This window comes from Leptosomus discolor, chromosome 24, assembly GCF_034619465.1.
Source record: "Leptosomus discolor isolate bLepDis1 chromosome 24, bLepDis1.hap2, whole genome shotgun sequence".
NCBI lineage: Eukaryota > Metazoa > Chordata > Aves > Leptosomiformes > Leptosomidae > Leptosomus > Leptosomus discolor.
The window spans coordinates 7,872,411-7,888,993 of record NC_141414.1 but is presented as its reverse complement, the minus strand read 5'-3'; the positions used below and the strand labels follow the sequence as shown (position 1 = coordinate 7,888,993).

Genomic DNA, 16,583 nt, shown 5'->3' with positions numbered 1-16,583 from the left:
ACTGCGCATGCGTTGAGGACTCCGTGCCTACGTCACCGCTTCCCTCTCGGCCTTATAAAAGCGGGGCGGGCGGGGCCTGGAGGCAGCGTAGGCGCGCCCTAGGCGAAGGTCGTGCGCAGGCGCGGTGGGCGGGGCGTAGCGCAGCGCATGCGCAGTGCTGAGCCCGCCCCGGCTGAGGCGAGTGTCGGGGCGCCCGGTGAGCGGGGCGGGGCCGGGCCGGTGCCGGGGTGCGGTGGTGGAGGGGGGGGGCCGGGCCGGGCCGTGCTGTGTTCGGCTCCGCTCCCCGCCGGGACCCGTCTGTCTCCGGTCCTGGCGGGGGCAGCGGCCGGGCCGGGGGTCGCAGCGGGGCCTGGCCCTTCCCTCGCCCGGGGTCCGGGTGTGGGCCGGGGCTGTGGCAGGCTGCGGGCCCGTTCCCCGTTACGGGCGGGAAGGCCCTGCCGGTGCTCCCGTTTCCTCAGGAAGCGGCGTGCGAGCGGGGCTGCCTTGCCGGGAGCGGGGCGGCGGCCCAGGGCCCACCGCGCCCCTCGGGCCCGTCTTCCGTCTCCTGCCCGGTGGGGGCTGCGGGCAGGGGCCCGGGGGTACGGCGGAGGAGCGGTGCCTCCCTCCTTTCTGCCTGCCCCGGGGGGCCGGGCGGGTCTCACGGGGGCTCTGTGGCCTCACTTGGTACTGTGAGCCCGGCACAGGCTTTCGCCCACGGCACCCACCGCGGTGCCTGTCTGCGGCCGGCACCGGTGGCCCCTCTGGTGGCTTCCAGTGGGCTGGGCCCAGCTTAGCGCTGGTGGGCTCTTCCACCGGGTTTGCATTGAAACCGTTTCTCTGTTCAATCACCCTGGGTGGGTTTCTGTGCCCCAGACCCGGCTCAGGGCTCTGAGGAGGCGGAGTGCTTCAGCGCATCTGTCGTGCTTGCAGGACCTGCCCTGGGAAGCCCCAGCCTCGGGGTCTGCTCCTGGGGGTCGCTTGGCTTTGGGTCCTCTCTCTCCTTTACTGTCGGCGTCCTGGCAGGGTAGGCTGGCAAGCAGCGTAGGGGGTTGGTAGCCCTGACGCCCAGCTCTGCTACCGGTGGCAAATGGCTTCAGCCTTTGCCTTTGTTGCAGAATCCACTGATGCTTCGGAAGCAGAAGGCTTGGGGGGTTCTTCGTGGTGAGCTCCTCACCACACCGTTTGTCTAGTCCTGGCTGGTCAGAGCGCCTGCAGTGCCCCCTTGGCAGGAGCCTTGTAGGGACTGGGCTGTGTGGCTCACCCTGAAGAGGGTGAATTGAGGCCCAGAGAATTCATGTGAAGGGGGTCGTGGTGACAGCAGAGTTTCATGAAGGCTCTGGAGGCCTTGGCCAGGGCGGAACAACTCCCTTATCCTCTGCCTTCACACCTGGGGGGGAGAGCAGCAGAAAAGCTCTTTGACTTCTTGTCCATCAAGTCATGTAACTTCTCTCTCTCTTCAGGGTTTTTTTTAAAGTTACAAGAAGTTGAAATAAATTGCTCACAGCCTGACAGAATGGCAGACCAGAAGCGCCTCGCCTACTCCATCATCCAGTTTCTGCATGACCAGCTACAAAATGGGGGTCTGTCTCCAGATGCTCAGGAGAGTTTGGAAGGTGGGTGGTGGTGTGTGTGTCCCTGCTTGTGCCTTCAGGCCTATCAGCCCAACACTGGGGGGAATTTGGACACTGTTACTCCCTCCTGCCTCTTACTTGCCTGGGCTGCTCCGAACACCAAACCTTGCTCAAGATTTGAAATGGATTTGTCTCCTTGGGGCGGTGTCCAGTGCATTGGGGGTGCTGCCTGCTGATCTTTCACAAGCAGATTAGCTCAGGGAAGGGATATACCTGGGATCAAAAGCCTCTCTGGGTTTGACACGTACGAGTTTTACCTCAAATGAGGTGGGGTCAGGAGCTCGTAGCAGCGAACTCTGTCGTTGTGTGGAAGGGCTTTTCCCGTTCTGTTATCGAAACCCTTTCCCACAACACGCCCTGGAGTATTTATCCAGGCTTTTCCAGAGGGCTTCACTGCCACGAGAGCACGCTGGTCTGAACAGATCTGCTTAAGGAGCTTACGCTTTGGTCTTTGGCTTGTGCGTTTGTCCCCCTGGAAGGGAGCACAGGCACGTCTGCAGAGCGGCGGGTACATTCCTGGGCGAGGCAGGAACGGAGGGAGGGTGCGGGAGGGGGGTGTTGGGTGGAAGGAGGGGGTTAGTCCTGCTGCTTTTGGGCTGTAAAACATGGCACGAGCGCTCTGTAAAGCTGAGCTCTGTACAACCGGGCTCTGTTGTATCCCTGGGGATCCCCTCGGGGCTGGAACAGCTTCCCGACCGGGTGCCCGAGGAGGGGGGAGGCGGTCGGTGGCCGCACACCTCTGCGTGGCCACAGCACTTGGCAGGGCGGCTGCCCTCTGGCAGATCTCTCCTTGCCCTTTGCCACCTGCAGCTGTGGGGAGGTGAGAAAGCCCCAGTTTGGTGAACTCCTACCCCCAGCCCCTGCTCTGGAGTCACCTGAGGGGACGGGAGCTGTGACTGACTCAATCCAGGAGCTTGATCTCCAGAGCCGAGGCTTGCCGAGCTCTGAGGTTTTGGCAGAATTTGAGGATGTGGCCCAAATATCGAGTCGGGTTTGGGAGTTGTGTGGTTTAGGCTGGGTTTTTTTCCCCTGGTACGTTCCAGCACTGAGAAACTGAGGTGCTGTGGGGGGAGGCTCAGTATTTAGATGGAGTGGGGGAAGCTAATGGCCTGCCTCTTCTGGTCTAGTGGCCATCCAGTGCCTGGAGACAGCGTTCGGGGTCTCGATGGAAGACCAAGGCCTGGCTGTGTCCCAGACTCTTCCCGAAATATTTGAAGCTGCTACGGGGAAGGTGAGCGAGCGCCCCAAAACGGGGGGGCGGGGGGGTTGAGTTGCCATTCGAGCAGCCCAAGCAACGAGCTCTGCTTGATTTCTGGGCCGATGCTGCCCCCTCGGAGGCATGTGGGAGCAAAACGCTTTGGGCTGCCGCTCGGGAAGGGGGAGGTGCCGCACATGGGGGCAGGGGAGAGTCCTGATGGCGGTGTTCTCGCTTTCCCTCGAAGGAGCCTGAACACCTCAGGACTAACTCGGAGCCCATCACCCCCTCTGAAGATGACATAGCGGAAGCTGAAAGACTCAAAACTGAAGGTAACCCCCTCTGGAGCGGGGGGTGCGGGGAGGTTGAGGTGATAATGGGGCTTAATTCACTCGGCACCTCGATCAGGGGAAAAGCAAATGGCTTCAGCTCTTCCCCTGCTGCTCGTTCCTCTGCTCCCGCTCCAGGGGGGCGCGTGGGTTGGTGTCATTTAGGTGCTGCAGGGCCTGGGGAGGCAGCGGGGTCAGCACCGGAACGGGGTCACCGGAGCGGGGTGAGCGCCAGAGCCCAGCGCTGCGGCGCTTTTTGGGACGGGGTGCTGTTGGAGAGGAGGCCTCGGGTGTGCCCTGAGGGGGGAGGACAGCTGGGGAGGGGGCTCGGGCAACCTGGAATGGCGAAGACGCGGGTCCCCCGCCTCGCTGCTGGACGTGCCGCAGCCCTTTGATCGACCGGCAGAACCAGCAAGCGCCTGGTTTCCCTCCTGTTCTGTTTCCCGAGGTAGAACCCGGGCCCAGGGCTGTTGCTTTTGCTCATCCCCGTTTCTCAGTTGTTTAACGAGCTTTTCTGCCACCTCTGCAGGAAACGAGCAAATGAAGGCAGAGAACTTTGAAGCTGCCGTCTCCTTCTACGGAAAAGCGATTGAGTTAAACCCAGCCAATGCCGTGTACTTCTGCAACAGGTACTGAGGGTCTGTCCCCGCCCTCGTGCGCTGGTTCTGTTCTCCCTGCTCGGATCCAAGGCTCTTGGATCAAGGGTCAGCATCATCCCGTTTCCACGACTCTGGAGGCTGCGTGGTCTGTTGCTGGCTCCGTGTGGGGTGTTTTGAAGCTCCCAGTGACCTGCTTTCCTGTGCCTCCTGCCAACTCTGGGCCCTGGCATCTCCAGATAGGATGTGGGTGTGGAAAGAAACTCCATTAGGCATTTGAGGAGATATAGGGATGCCAAGAAATACCGTCTGCTCTCGTGCAGTGAACTCCAGGAGGGACAGAGAGCCCAGGCTTGAGAGGTTGATGATAAAGACAAAGGAGTGAAAGGAGACAAGCTGAAGGCTCGTTACTGAGAATTCTTGCGGTTGGGGGGTGTGTGTGTGTGGGTGCATGTGCAAAACAGGGCATGTGAGTGAATTTCCTGGTTTTCAGTTCTAAGCAAAAGCGTTTGGAAGTTGGTGGGAAGACAATTGTTGAGTAAAACAGACTTTGAATCGGGATTTGCTTTGGTTGTCTGCTTCTGGCGGGTACGTGGGTGCAGCTGGGTCCGTGAATAACGTGTCTGCCCACGTGCTGGGGATGTGGTGAGGGGTTTCCTGGGGCAGGGGGCTCCAGCTGGTGCCTTTAGGGTCTGTCCCACGAGGTTTTGGGCAGGTGCCCCTCGGTAAGAGCTGGGAGGTTGAGGCTTGAACGGGCCTGTTATGGCTCCCAGAACAGTTTCTCCTCTTGTGTGGATGAACCAGTCGTTACAACCAAGAAATCGAGGCTGAAGGGAAGCTGAGAGGGGTTGTCTGAGCTAGCCTGCACCACGCTTGCCTGCCTCCCCAGGGCCCAGGCTCCTCTTGGGAGGTTCATAAGGAGAAGTAAGAGCCCGGGTTTATTTGCAGTAGGAGCAGGACGTGGAGCTGGGTGTTTGGATAGCAGCCTGCTCGCCCCGCTGCGGCCTGGCCTGATGTCAAGTTCACGCTTGACTTTGCCTTGTACAGCGGGAGACTGCAGAGGAGGTCACCCCTGTTCCCTCATCAGCGGATTCAAGCTGATCTAAGTCTTTTCTGCCCATCTTTCTCCCTTCCCTCCAGAGCTGCTGCGTACAGTAAACTGGGAAACTATGCCGGAGCGGTGAGAGACTGTGAAAGAGCCATAGGCATCGATCCCAACTACAGCAAAGCTTATGGCAGGATGGGGTAAGGAGGAGCAGGTTTTTCTGGGCTGGAATTCGAGTCTCGGAATGCCCAGCGGTGGTGACGCTGCCGGGGTGGTCTGCCCTAGAATGCCACGCAGGAATACCCAGTGCTTCACCTCTGCTGGGGGTGGAGGGAGACTGCGGGGGCTTATCTAACTCTGGGGCTTTTGCTTTTTGTTTCCCCCGGGATAGCTTGGCCCTCTCCAGCTTGAATAAACACACAGAAGCTGTTGTTTACTACAAGAAAGCCCTGGAGCTGGATCCAGACAATGACACGTACAAATCGAACCTCAAAATAGCTGAGCAGAAAATGAAGGAGACTCCCAGTCCGGTAAGTTGTGAGACTGATGCTGCTCCGTGTGGGTAGGGGCAGGAGGAGGCAGCTTCGCCGTGAGTGTGAACAGGCGCTGCCTGGCCGAGCCCCGCTGCCCTGGCTTGTGTTTGGATACAAACCTTGGGTGCAGCCAGAGGGGAGGTCGGGAGGGAGTCCTGCTGGGAGCATCTCCCCTGAAATCCAGAGAGGGCGACCGCTGCTGGGGCACAGCCACCTTGGGCTTGTCTGAAAGAGCTGGACGGAGTAAAGGCAGTGCTTTGAAACAGCAGTGTTGCCTTAAGCCCCTTTCTTAATTGAAGTCCCTGCTCCTAAAATCCAGTTTGTTTCTTTTAATTCCCCGTGACCCGTTCGCAATACCAAAAGGGCCATTTTAGGCGGCTGCTTTTCTTACAGAGAATCTTTTCTGAGGAAAAGGAACCTGGGGGTTCCCCAGCCAGAAAGCTGGTGGCTGCACTGCTGCCGTGCTCGGAGCAGGAAGGTGTTAGTTTGTCGTTTTGAAGGGGATTTTAATTGTCTAAAGGCTTTCCCAGTGCGAAGGTGACCAAGTGGATATGATTCATGTGGCAGCTGTAAGGAGCTCCAGCAGTACCTCGCTCAGCTGGGGGGGAGAGGGGGGGGTCAGTAAGTGCAGACTGACTCTGCAGACGGGGTGTGGGCAGAGCCTCTTCCCTTGGTGGGGGCGGGAGGGCTGGGTTCTGATAGCGCTGGGAGAAAAGTGTTAAAGTCCCGTTCGCTGGGGAGCGGGAGGATGGCGTCATCTGCGTGTGGCTGCGTTCTCCTTGCAGACTGGAGGTCCGGGAGGGTTCGACCTGGCCGGCCTGCTGAACAACCCCGGCTTCATGAGCATGGTGAGTCCGGCCACTGGCCTCTCCGGGGCCGAAACGTGGCGCTCCGTGGCGCGGGGAGCGCCTGGGTGTCTCTGGCGGGTTGGTTCTCACTTCGTGTTCGTGTTGCCGTGCGGAAACGGCGCTTGTCTGTCCTCAAGGTCACGCGAAGAGCCGGTGACTGACTCACAGGCTGCTCCTTGGGCCCTGCTGGGCGTGGGAAGGATGCCCTTCTGCATGGCCAGCCGTGTCTGGTGTCTTGCCCTGGGCTTCTCTTTGCTATTTTTGTCCCGTTGATCTGTTTCAAAGTGTTTCTGCCTTCGCTTTGCAGCTGAATGGCACAACATCTGCGGGTCTACCCGGTCATTTCTCGCTAAATGGGGTGTCGTGTTTTTTTTTTCTCCCCTCTTTAAATAGGCATCTAACCTAATGAACAATCCACAAGTACAACAGCTGTAAGTTTGATCCCATCTTGTGTTTCCTCTTTGAGTTGCTCCTTTGATGTGCTTGGCATTTGCAGTAGGTCTGGACTGGGGGGAGCGGGAGGGCGCTTGGGCCAGAAGTGTGGAGGGTGGCCGCTAAACCAGCCCAGCTCCCTGAGCCCAGGTGGGTTTCGAGTGCTCTGGACTGTGCTGAGGGGGAGGGGTCTTGGTGTAAACGACTGCAGGATGGAGCGTGGCAGTGGAGGGGGTCAGTTTGGCTCTGCTGCACAGGGTTTAGGTGACCTGGAGACAGGATTTCACAGCTCCTTCTGAGGTAGAACGAGGGTATTTCCCTTCTTTGTGCTGCAGGGTTGTGAGGATCAATTCCCAATGTTTGAGAGATGCTTAGCTAATATGCAGTCATAAAATTAAGGCACGTACCTGTCCTGACCATCCTCTCAGAGCTCAGGTGGGCAGTGAGCTGGGGAGCTGGGGCTCCTCCTCTGATTCCCCCATGGGACAACTTGGCTGAAGGGCCTGATCTGCTTCTTCCTGCTCCTTCCACTGCTGAGGGGCTGTGCCTGGGGGCTGCCAGAGGGAGGGGGCTGGGGACCCTGGGCTCTTCACCACGGGTGGATCAGCGTTTCGGCCGTCCTGGCGGTAGAGCTCGTGGGACGCGGAGCCAGCAAACCGCTCGTGTGAGGAAGGGCGGTGTTTTAACTAAACATGACGCAGAACTCGCCTGCAGAAGGGGGGATCTCTGGGAATGCAGTAGCTGACACTGTTATAAACTAAATTTCTAGCTATTGTGCAGTTTAATGTCTGCAGTTAAGGAACAAAAAGTTGTTGCAGGAGATTCCCTGGCGGGTAACTTCATGATCTGCGTGGGAAGGTGCATCCCTTGTGCTGATGTTCCTTTCCTGGTGTAAACCAAGCAATTTCTGTGTGGGGTTGGTTTGGTTTGGGTTTTTTTTCCCCTGCTTTGAGCGGTGGCTGTTCTTTCTGCAGCATGTCTGGGATGATTTCTGGTGGCCACAACACCATGGGAGCAGCGGGCACCAGCCCCTCCACGAACGATCTCGCCAGCCTCATACAAGCGTGAGTAGAGCCGGGCGTTTCCCGTTGCCTCGGTCACTCAATGGATTTGGGGTGTTTCTGACCAAAAGCAGACCTTAAATTGACGGTTGAGGAGGGCTTAAATGTTGGGCGAAGCACTGGCTCCTTTGGTGATGGGACCTGCCTGTCGGAGTAGAGCTTTGGGAGCCGGCTGCGGAGTTCCCTGGCACCAGACTGCGCCTGTGGGTGCCCTGATGGGCCGTTGCTTGTCGTCCTTCAGGGGCCAGCAGTTCGCCCAGCAGATGCAGCAGCAGAATCCTGAACTAATAGAGCAGCTGCGGAGCCAGATCCGGAGTCGAACTCCAAGCGCCAGTAACGAAGACCAGCAGGAATGAGCGCTCCAGGTGAGGCCGAGGCCTGCTGTGCCGCTGCCAGCCGAGGGGGAGTTGATGGATTTGGCTGCGAGGTCGGTCTTGTGGCCTCAGTTTAGCGGTTTGGGGTGTCTCCCCCGCTGTCAGGCTGGGGTGTCTGCCTCGGCGCTGTGCCTCGGCTGCCAGGCTCAGCCCTGAGGAGGGCCGAGTAGGAGCTCCCCTCGCTGTGACTGACGGGGAATTTCATGGTCGTGCGTTCGTGGCGGTTAAAGGGAGACTTTGTTTTCTTAGAGATTGAATTTGCGAATGTCTTGTCTTCCTGTCTCTGCAGCGCAGTCCCTGGGAACTCTGTTCTTTGCTTTAAAAACTGGAAGCCATGTGCGTGTTGCCATTTCTTGAGTTGGAAGTGTCCAAGAGGGGGGAAAAAAAAGAAATAATGGAAAAACAAAATACTTTCTCTGACCTGCATGTTAAAGACAGATTCACGCTTTCTTTCCCTAGTCTTCGTCCCTGCTCCTCCCCCTCAGCCTTTCCATTAGTTTTTTTTTTTTCTTCTGGAGGATCCAGCGAGCTGAACACAAACCAGCAGCGACGTCTTTCTACAGAAACTCAGAAAATTATCGACACTGTTACATTTCTATGTGATTTGCTACATGGGAATTTTTTAACCCGTTTTTGAAGAACGATGCACTCGTCACTACGGGATGTTCTTCACCTCCCTGCCCACGTGCCACTTCAGAGAAGTGTCCCCGTCCTCCCTCACCCCTGTCCTGCCCCGCTGGATCTTCTTGCCCGTTACGGGACGGTAGCGTTGGAAGGCGCAGGAGATCACGGGATCTTCCTGCCCCCAGGAGCAGGGTTTGTGTTGATTTAGTGACTGCATTTCTCACCCAGGGCTGTCGCAGCGTTGCCAGCGCCGGTAATACCCGGGAGCTCGGTGCTCACCTCTCAAAGGTCAGTGTAAATGTGTTGGGGGGTGGGGTGGGGTGGGGGGGGTCAGGCCTGGCCAGGAGGAACCCGCCACCGCTTCTCGGGGTGCTGCTCGGGGTTCTTGCCTCAGTCCTGACACAACTTTTGTCTAGTGTTTAGTAACTATGGCTATGTTGTTGGAATGATCCAGTCTGTGAACTAGTCAGGTGGACAGTAAGAAGGATATGGTGTTTTTTGGTGTTTAAAAGGTCGGGTTTTTGTTTTTCTTCTGCTTTTTTAACCTGTCTTTTATGCATGTAAGTAATCAACCTGGTTGGCTGTGCTACTGGTAGGAGTAGGGGGTGCCTGGGTAGAGAGGAAGGAATAAAAATGCCTCTTGGTTGTAAGTGACGGAGGGGCTGCTGCTCCGGGGCGGGGGGCGGCTGTGCCTCGGCGTGAGGTGGGGGAGAGGCTCGAGCGAGCGGCAGCTCTGCCCCTCGAGTCACCTGTGCCCTTCCTTGGGCGATGGAGGGCTCTGGCCAGTTCCTCTAGAAGTCACTGGTGGAGGCCAGAGAGTTTTATGTCGACCTCAGAATGGTTTTGGTGGTAGTTACTGGGTTGTGGTGGGGGAGGGCGTGTTCAGGGCCGGGCCGCTGGGCGACAAGTGTCTGGTCTGGGGTGGAAAAGGCCCTTTCAGGAGAGCTGGTGGTGTGAGTGAGCAGGTGTAGCTGAAGATTAATATCAAGAAAAACACAGATTTGTAAATGCTCCATAAAGTAATATGTGGTTAATGTAACTTGTGAAGAATAAAATATTTGGACACTTTCTTTGTTATCCCTCTGGCCCGGGTGACTGAAGGGAGACTCGGGGACACGTTGGGCTGCGGTGCCTGTTTCTGCAGAGGCTGGTGGGGGGTCAGGGCTCTGCTCCCTCGGGGCTGAGGTGCAGCCTACAGATGGGTTTTATCTCCCTCTTCCCCTTTTCTTTAGTGTTTTTTTTTTCCCTGCTGAAATGCCCCTCCTGTGTATTCCTGCAGCACCAGTGGGAACCCTTTCTTTCCATTGCTGCTTCCCCTACTCCCTCTAAGTTCTTCCCAGCTGGTTTTTGTGCACTAACAAAAGGGGAAGTTCTAGACTGTAGGACAGTGTGGAAAGGAAAAAAATATTGAGGATTGTCCAAAAGGAGGAAACTGCAGGGATTACTTTTTCCCCCTCCTTTTTCAGATCATTTCAGTGCTGTTTCCTTTCCTTACCCTGCTTGTTCTTTTGTAGCTGTAGATCTTTTTCCTCCTGTCTGGTTTTCTTTTTACACTGAGTCCAACATGCAGCTCTCTGGGTAAGTGCTCCTGCCACTGCAGGGCTGTGCCCCGTCCTCGGTGGAGGCAGCAGGAGCAGGACCCCGGGTTTGGTGACGGCAGCTCCAGGTGCCACCTGCCCCTCTGTGCCTGCGGCTGGGCTCGGAGGGGAGAGCTGGCAGCCTGCTGTTGGCAGAGCAGATTTCCTTCCAGACTCCCCCATTTCTGAACTCTGCTGGGGAGTGTGCTGACAGCCAAAAAAAGTGGAATTTTGGGTTCATCTCAGCTCTCCCTGGGGCAATTTTAGCCGAATTGACATGTTTCTTTAACTAGAAGCAGCCAAATCCCCGCGGGGAGAGGGACTGTGGGGCTGGAGGATGCTCTTCCCCGGCTGTGTGTCTCCTCCGCCGGTCGGGCCCCCCCTCCCCCCGCCCGCTCAGCACCGGCCGCCCCGGACAGCTCTGCGGGGCCGGAGCCGCCCCGGAACCCGCCGCCGCGACCCGCGTTTCCCGCGGGCGCTATTCGCCGGCGCACCGGGGGGAGGAACCCCCCACTACCACCACACCGCCTACAGGGCTGACGGGCAGCCAGGCGGCCAATGAGCAGCCGCTCTTCTTCACCGCGACCAATGGGAAGGCGTCGTGGGCGGGGACTGTTGTGAGGGCTGCCTGCGCGGGGAGCGAGCGGCAGGCGGGTGCGTGAGTGGGGGTGCGGAGGGGAGGGGGCCGTTGCCGGGGTAACCGGGAGGGGGGGGCGGTTTCGTGAGGTAATGGCGGAGCGGGGGGGGGGGGGGGGGGGGAGGAGGGCGGGAGGCGTTACGGGGTAACACCGGGACTGGGGGGGGGGGCTGTTTCCGAGGTAACGGGGGGGGGGGGGGGGGTCGGTGGCGGGGTTTGGGGTGACAGGGCCCGCGGGAGGGCTCCGGCCGGGCCCCCGGCCCCGCGGGGGGACGACGACGACACGACACCCCCTCTCCCAGCAGCCCCCTTAGCCGCCGCACCCCCCCCCATCTCTGCACCCTTGTGGGGGCCTCAAGCAGGTTTAGGCCTGCTCTGGGGGCCTGGAGGAGCGCCCCCCCCCCTCCCGCCAGCACCCCCTTCTCCAGGGTGACCAGGTGGCTTCAGGTGCTGGGACAAGTGCGGCCCTGGGGGGGACCCAGCCCGGTTTCAGCATCTTCGGTGTGTCGGGGGCATCGTGAGCGCGTGTTTTTAACGGAAAAACAGAGATTTAAAGAATCACAGAAAAGAAAACCTTTTTTTTTTTTTGATTGTTTCTCCCTTCCACAGAGCGCTTCCGCTTCACACAGTATTTCTCACCGTTTCCTTGTGGAATTCGGTATTACAGAAGTTTTCAGGCTGGTGAAATAGTCCAGGCGTTGGCAGCGCTGGCTCCCGAGCGCTGGGCTGTCGGGAGGAGCAGGCGAGAAGAAACACGAGGTATTTCCCTGCTCTTCCCTCTTCCCTGCGCTGCTTCCCACCCCGGCTCCGGGGGCACCGAGGGGCGGCTGCTGCTCCTGCTGTCAGGAGCTTGAGGCCTTAACGCGTGGTGAGGGGCTGTGGCTGGGCGAGAAAAAGAAAAGAAAGGGGGGGGGGGGAAATGAGGTTTAAGGGGGTTCTGAATGTCTGAGCAGAAGCCAGGCGTGTTCCAGAGGGGTGAATTCTGGAAAAAGGAGGGGTTTGTTCCTCAGCCCGGTCCTGGGAGCTGTCTGGCCGCCTCACGCAGCCGCCAGGGGTGGTGCCTCCGCACCCCTGGGTGGGGGACCCCAGGGCGTTGCTGCTAACGCTGGTTTTCTGAGAAATTCCGTTGGAGAAGCTCAGCGTAACGAGGCGGGGGGTGGGATCCTTGTCGTCCCGCTGACGCCGAAGCCGCGGTGCGGGCCTTGCGGAGGCGCCTGGCTCGTTAGCGGTGCCAGCACCGCGCTGACGAGCTTTGGCAGCCCCGGAGTCGCCGGCTCTGGAGGGGGGAGCCCGCTCGTGGGCCGCGGTGACGGGCTGCCTCGACGTGCGCCGCCATGTCGGGCTGCTGGGCTTGCTCGGACCTGGCTCCGCTGGCTTCACCCACGGCTGAGTCAGTCGGTGTCACCGGGGTTTTCCTCCGATGAATCCCTACCTGTGGACGGACAACCAACCTCCTGGGGATGGCCTGGCCGCCCCGACCTCTCTCTGCTCGCTCCTGCTTGACCTGCGGATGCAGAAAAAGGCCTGAAACCCCCTTGCCAAGCGCAGAGCCCTTGAGTCTCCCCCTTGCCTTCTATCAGAAGCGGCGTTTGGGCAGCCATGGTGACGGTGATTGACACTGTCATTCTCGGGGGAGGCTTTAGCCTCAGGAATCTCTTGTATCGGCATTAATTTGCCGCTCCACCAAACGGGTACCCAGTGATTCACCTTGTCCATCGCGGGGGCGGGTGTCAGCGTTGGGCCTGAGCTCGTTACCCTGCACCCCCTGGGTGACCCGCAGGAAAACCTTCTCGAGGCGCTGTTGATGTGACATCAGGAGTCAACTGGGTGCAAGGGGGCAGGGAAACCCTCCGGGGTGCTGGCCGTGCCGCTGCGGGAGCGAACGGCCGGGGAGGGACGTGTTCACCTTGGGGGGACACACACCCCGGACCACGCTTGGGGATTTTTATAGGTCGATTCAACATCATGATCTTGTAAAATGGTTTTAGGAAAAGGAGTTTTGCTGCTGCTGCGCGTAACCTGGAGGGAAACGCTTTTACGTTTCAGACTGAGTCAACTTTTGTGACCGAGGCAACTCCAATCCTGGCGTTTCTCTCGTAGGAAGCCAGCGTCTGCCGCCTCTTTTCTCATCCCCTGTGGACAAGAGGACCTTGCAGTGACTTTCCCCACAGAGTTTCCCTCTAGAGACGTGCTGTTGAGCTCCAGTCAAACCCCCGTCCCCCCGGGGAGGTGGCGCGGGCGGATCGGGAAACTGAGCAGGAGCGAGTCGGGGGGTTTCAGGGGCGGCACAGACCCCTGTGTGGGCGTTGGAGGGAGATCGTTGAGGTCGTTTCTGGGTGGCAGCTGCCCCCGGCTCAAGTCCACGTGCTCGAGGCTGCAAACCAAAGACTCGATCCCCTGGTTGGGCTCGGGTGGGTCTTGCTGCGCGGTCAAGTGTTGTGTCTGTCACCGCGTGGGTGTTTCACAGGAAACCTCTAAAAACGGAGGCCGTGCCAGTGCTGTGTGGCCGGTACCGCGCCCGCAAGGGGGTTGGGGTCCCGCTGGCTGCGGTTCAGCCGTTCCCTGCCGGTTTCCCCACCCGGTGGGTGAGGTGCCGCGGCTCCCAGCTCCACCCGTGGCCTCGGGGGAGCTCGGGCGATGGCTCCCCAGCGCCTGCCGCGCCGTCGGGGCTGCGCGGCGCCGCTCTGCCTGGCACACGCCGAAAAAAATCTCCCTTGTTTTATCCCGCCTGCAGGTGCCGAGCCCGGGAGCACCGTCCCCTTGAGGCCCATGAGCCCGCCCTGACGGCGGCTGGGGGGCGGGGAGCGCCATGAAGATCGTGGTGGCCAAGGTGCTGTGTCTGCTGGGCATCTGCCTCCTCATGCTGGCCGGGTCCCTCCTCCCCGTGAAGCTCATCGAGGCCGATTACGAGAAAGCCCATCGCTCCCGGAAGGTTCTGGCCCTCTGCAACTCTTTCGGGGGAGGGGTCTTCCTGGCCACCTGCTTCAACGCCTTGTTGCCGGCCGTGAGAGAGAAGGTAACCGCTGGCCAGCCCCCTGCTCGCCACTGCGGAGCGTGCGGGGGGACCCCGGTGCAGGGGAGACCCCCCCCCCGTCCCCCCTGCAGGAGCCCAGGCCCCCAGACCTCTGCCCCTCTGGAAGGGGCGGGGAAGGGCCCAGGCCCATGAAGCCGCCTCCGAAAGGCCTGGGGAGCTCAGGCTCGCCAGGGCCAGCTGCGCCACCCCCCCCCCCCCAGTTTGGCTGCTGCCGACTGCGCGGGGGGAGTCATGGGGGGGTTTTGGCACAGAAGCCTTGACGGGGGGTCGCTGTCACCACAGACTTATCCCCGCCGTGGCGGAGAAGCCGGCGCTTTACTGCAGCGCTGGGGAGCACGGGGGGAGGCTCCACCTGACGTGCTTCAAAGCTACATTGAAAATTCAACATTTTTTATCCTTTTTCTGCAAAGTCACGATCTTTAACCTCTTTTAACATAAGCGTGCATGTTATGGCCGCTGTTAATCTTGACATTTACAATGATTAGCCCACCCTATTAGATGACTTATTAATATTCCTAAACTAATATAGTGACGGGTTATCTTACTGATCAAAATCTCTGATCTACAAATCAGGATGGGGAGGATGGGAGGGTCTTCACAGCAACATTCCTCCTTGTTTTTATGGTTTCATCCCATAAGAGAACGAGCTGAGAACGTACCCTTTCACCCCTTGTACCTGTCTCCCTGCCCCCCTGTCCTGTTCTGCACAGTTTCACGCCCCGCAGCAGCTCTGGCTTTGGCCACCTTCGTAAGGCGTCTGCTGGCTCTGAGCGTCGGGGAGGTTGGGGGTATTTCTTACCGTCATGTAAACTGATCAAATCGGGAAATTAATACAAAATGTTAGTTATTCACTAAAGCAATTAAGTTGTCCATTAAAAGCAATGAGTCATCAATGAAAAGCAATTGTCTATTCAAAATTCAAACCTGACTGTAACAGAAGGGGCCTGAGCGTCACCAGGGGTGGGAGGCTCGGAACTCCGGCCGCTTAGTGGGTGTTCCGAACTTTCCGAGATCCACGACCCTTCCGCTGGAAGGGCACTGGGCTCCCTTGGGCACAAGGGTGTGACGGCAACAGGGAGCACCTTAGGGCCTGTCCAGAGCTGTGTGAACACGAAGGGAACATTTCTCTTGGGAGGGACAGAGGAAATGGGTTCACTGGGGCTTGTTTGCTTCCTTCCAGCTCGATGACGTTCTCCGGCAGGGGAACGTGACCACGGACTACCCGGTGGCCGAGACCATCATGATGGTTGGCTTCTTCGTGACTGTGTTCGTGGAGCAGCTCGTCCTGACCTTCCAGAAGGAAAAACCCTCCTTCATTGACCTGGAGACCTTCAACGCCGGCTCGGATGTGGGGAGCGACTCGGAATACGAGAGCCCCTTCATCGCCTCGTCCCACGGGCGCCCCTCGTACGGTGACCGTGGCCACCACTCCCACGGCCTGAACGTCCAGCAGCTCTCCCGCTCCAGCCCCCTGCGGCTCGTCGGGCTGGTGTTCGCTTTGTGCACGCACTCCATCTTCGAGGGGCTGGCCCTGGGCCTGCAGGAGGAGGGCGGGAAAGTCGTGAGCTTGTTCCTGGGAGTCGCCGTTCACGAGACCCTGGTGGCCGTGGCCCTGGGCGTCAGCATGGCCAAGGCCTCGTTGCCGCTGAAGGACGCCGTGAAGATGGCTGTGGCCGTGAGCCTGATGATCCCTCTGGGCATCGGCGTTGGGATGGGGATCGAGAGCAGCCGGAACGCAGCCAGCGCCGTCACGTCCCTGCTGCTGCAGGGCATGGCCGGGGGCACCTTCTTGTTCATCACCTTCTTCGAGATCCTCGCCAAGGAGCTGGAAGACAAGAACGACCGGCTCTTGAAGGTTCTCTTCCTGGTGCTGGGCTACACGGCTCTGGCAGGGCTGGTCTTCTTCAAGTGGTGAGCCTGGCGGCCGTGGGAAGCCAACCTCGCCCCCCTTCCCTGGCCGACGGCGCCGAGCCGCCCCTTCGGCCGAGGGGGACGCTGAAGCTCAAGGGCCGCGGGAACCGTCGTGGTCCCCGTGGGATTTCCGTAGTGACCTGAGGAAGGAGAATTTCTCCCTGTTGTGCTCGGAGCGAGATAAAACCGAGGCGTGTCCCAGCGGAGGTGTGACAAGGTGCTGTCCCTGCCCCTCGGAGCTGCGGGTGCAGCAGCTTGTGCCGAGATTAGTCGCCAGGAGCGTTAAGAACCTGGTCCTGAGGCTGCCTCCCCGGAGCTCCCCACTCATCTGCCCCACCAGCCCCCTCCCTCCCTCCCCTCACCCCCCCCTGCAGAAACCTTCGCTCTGGGGCTCCGGGAAGGTGAGGAAACAGTGACAGAACCGAAACCAAAAGCAGGTGGGATCAGGGAGGGCGCAGCTGCCCTAAGCCGCTTTCGGGAGCTTAGTTTTGAGCAAAACCTGCTTGTAAGAGCTGCCAAAAATAACCTCCCTGCTGGGGCCACGGTGCCACAGCTTCCCCCCCCCAGCAGAGCTTCCATTTTAACCCACCAGTGGCTCGGGGAGCTTTTGTTTCTCAGTGATTAACAGAAGAAATGAGGCCGAGCCGCCTGCCTTCTCTGCCTCTCAGCCGTAGGTGGAGCGTTCCCTGGAGAAAACCTCTGCCCGGGTGTTCATGTGGCGTTGGCCAACCCCCCGGTGCTGCCCCGGGGCCCTGCCCCAGCCCTCACAGGGCCATT

General features: G+C 59.4%; 2 protein-coding genes across 2 annotated transcripts; both read left to right on the top strand.

Annotated features, from left to right (window-relative positions):
- The first annotated feature begins 177 nt into the window (after positions 1-177).
- On the top strand, positions 178-8,940 carry SGTA (small glutamine rich tetratricopeptide repeat co-chaperone alpha). The gene is made up of 12 exons (XM_086477364.1): positions 178-196; positions 1,440-1,592; positions 2,738-2,841; positions 3,053-3,137; positions 3,664-3,763; positions 4,871-4,975; positions 5,167-5,305; positions 6,094-6,156; positions 6,550-6,587; positions 7,563-7,652; positions 7,891-8,014; positions 8,313-8,940. Exons 2-11 carry the CDS (start codon positions 1,493-1,495, stop codon positions 8,003-8,005), a joined length of 939 nt encoding a protein of 312 aa, XP_086333490.1. The 5' UTR covers positions 178-196; positions 1,440-1,492; the 3' UTR covers positions 8,006-8,014; positions 8,313-8,940.
- A 4,727-nt stretch (positions 8,941-13,667) lies between these two features.
- SLC39A3 (solute carrier family 39 member 3) lies at positions 13,668-15,833 on the top strand. The gene is made up of 2 exons (XM_086477576.1): positions 13,668-13,877; positions 15,076-15,833. Exons 1-2 carry the CDS (start codon positions 13,671-13,673, stop codon positions 15,808-15,810), a joined length of 942 nt encoding a protein of 313 aa, XP_086333702.1. The 5' UTR covers positions 13,668-13,670; the 3' UTR covers positions 15,811-15,833.
- The last annotated feature ends 750 nt before the right edge of the window (positions 15,834-16,583 follow it).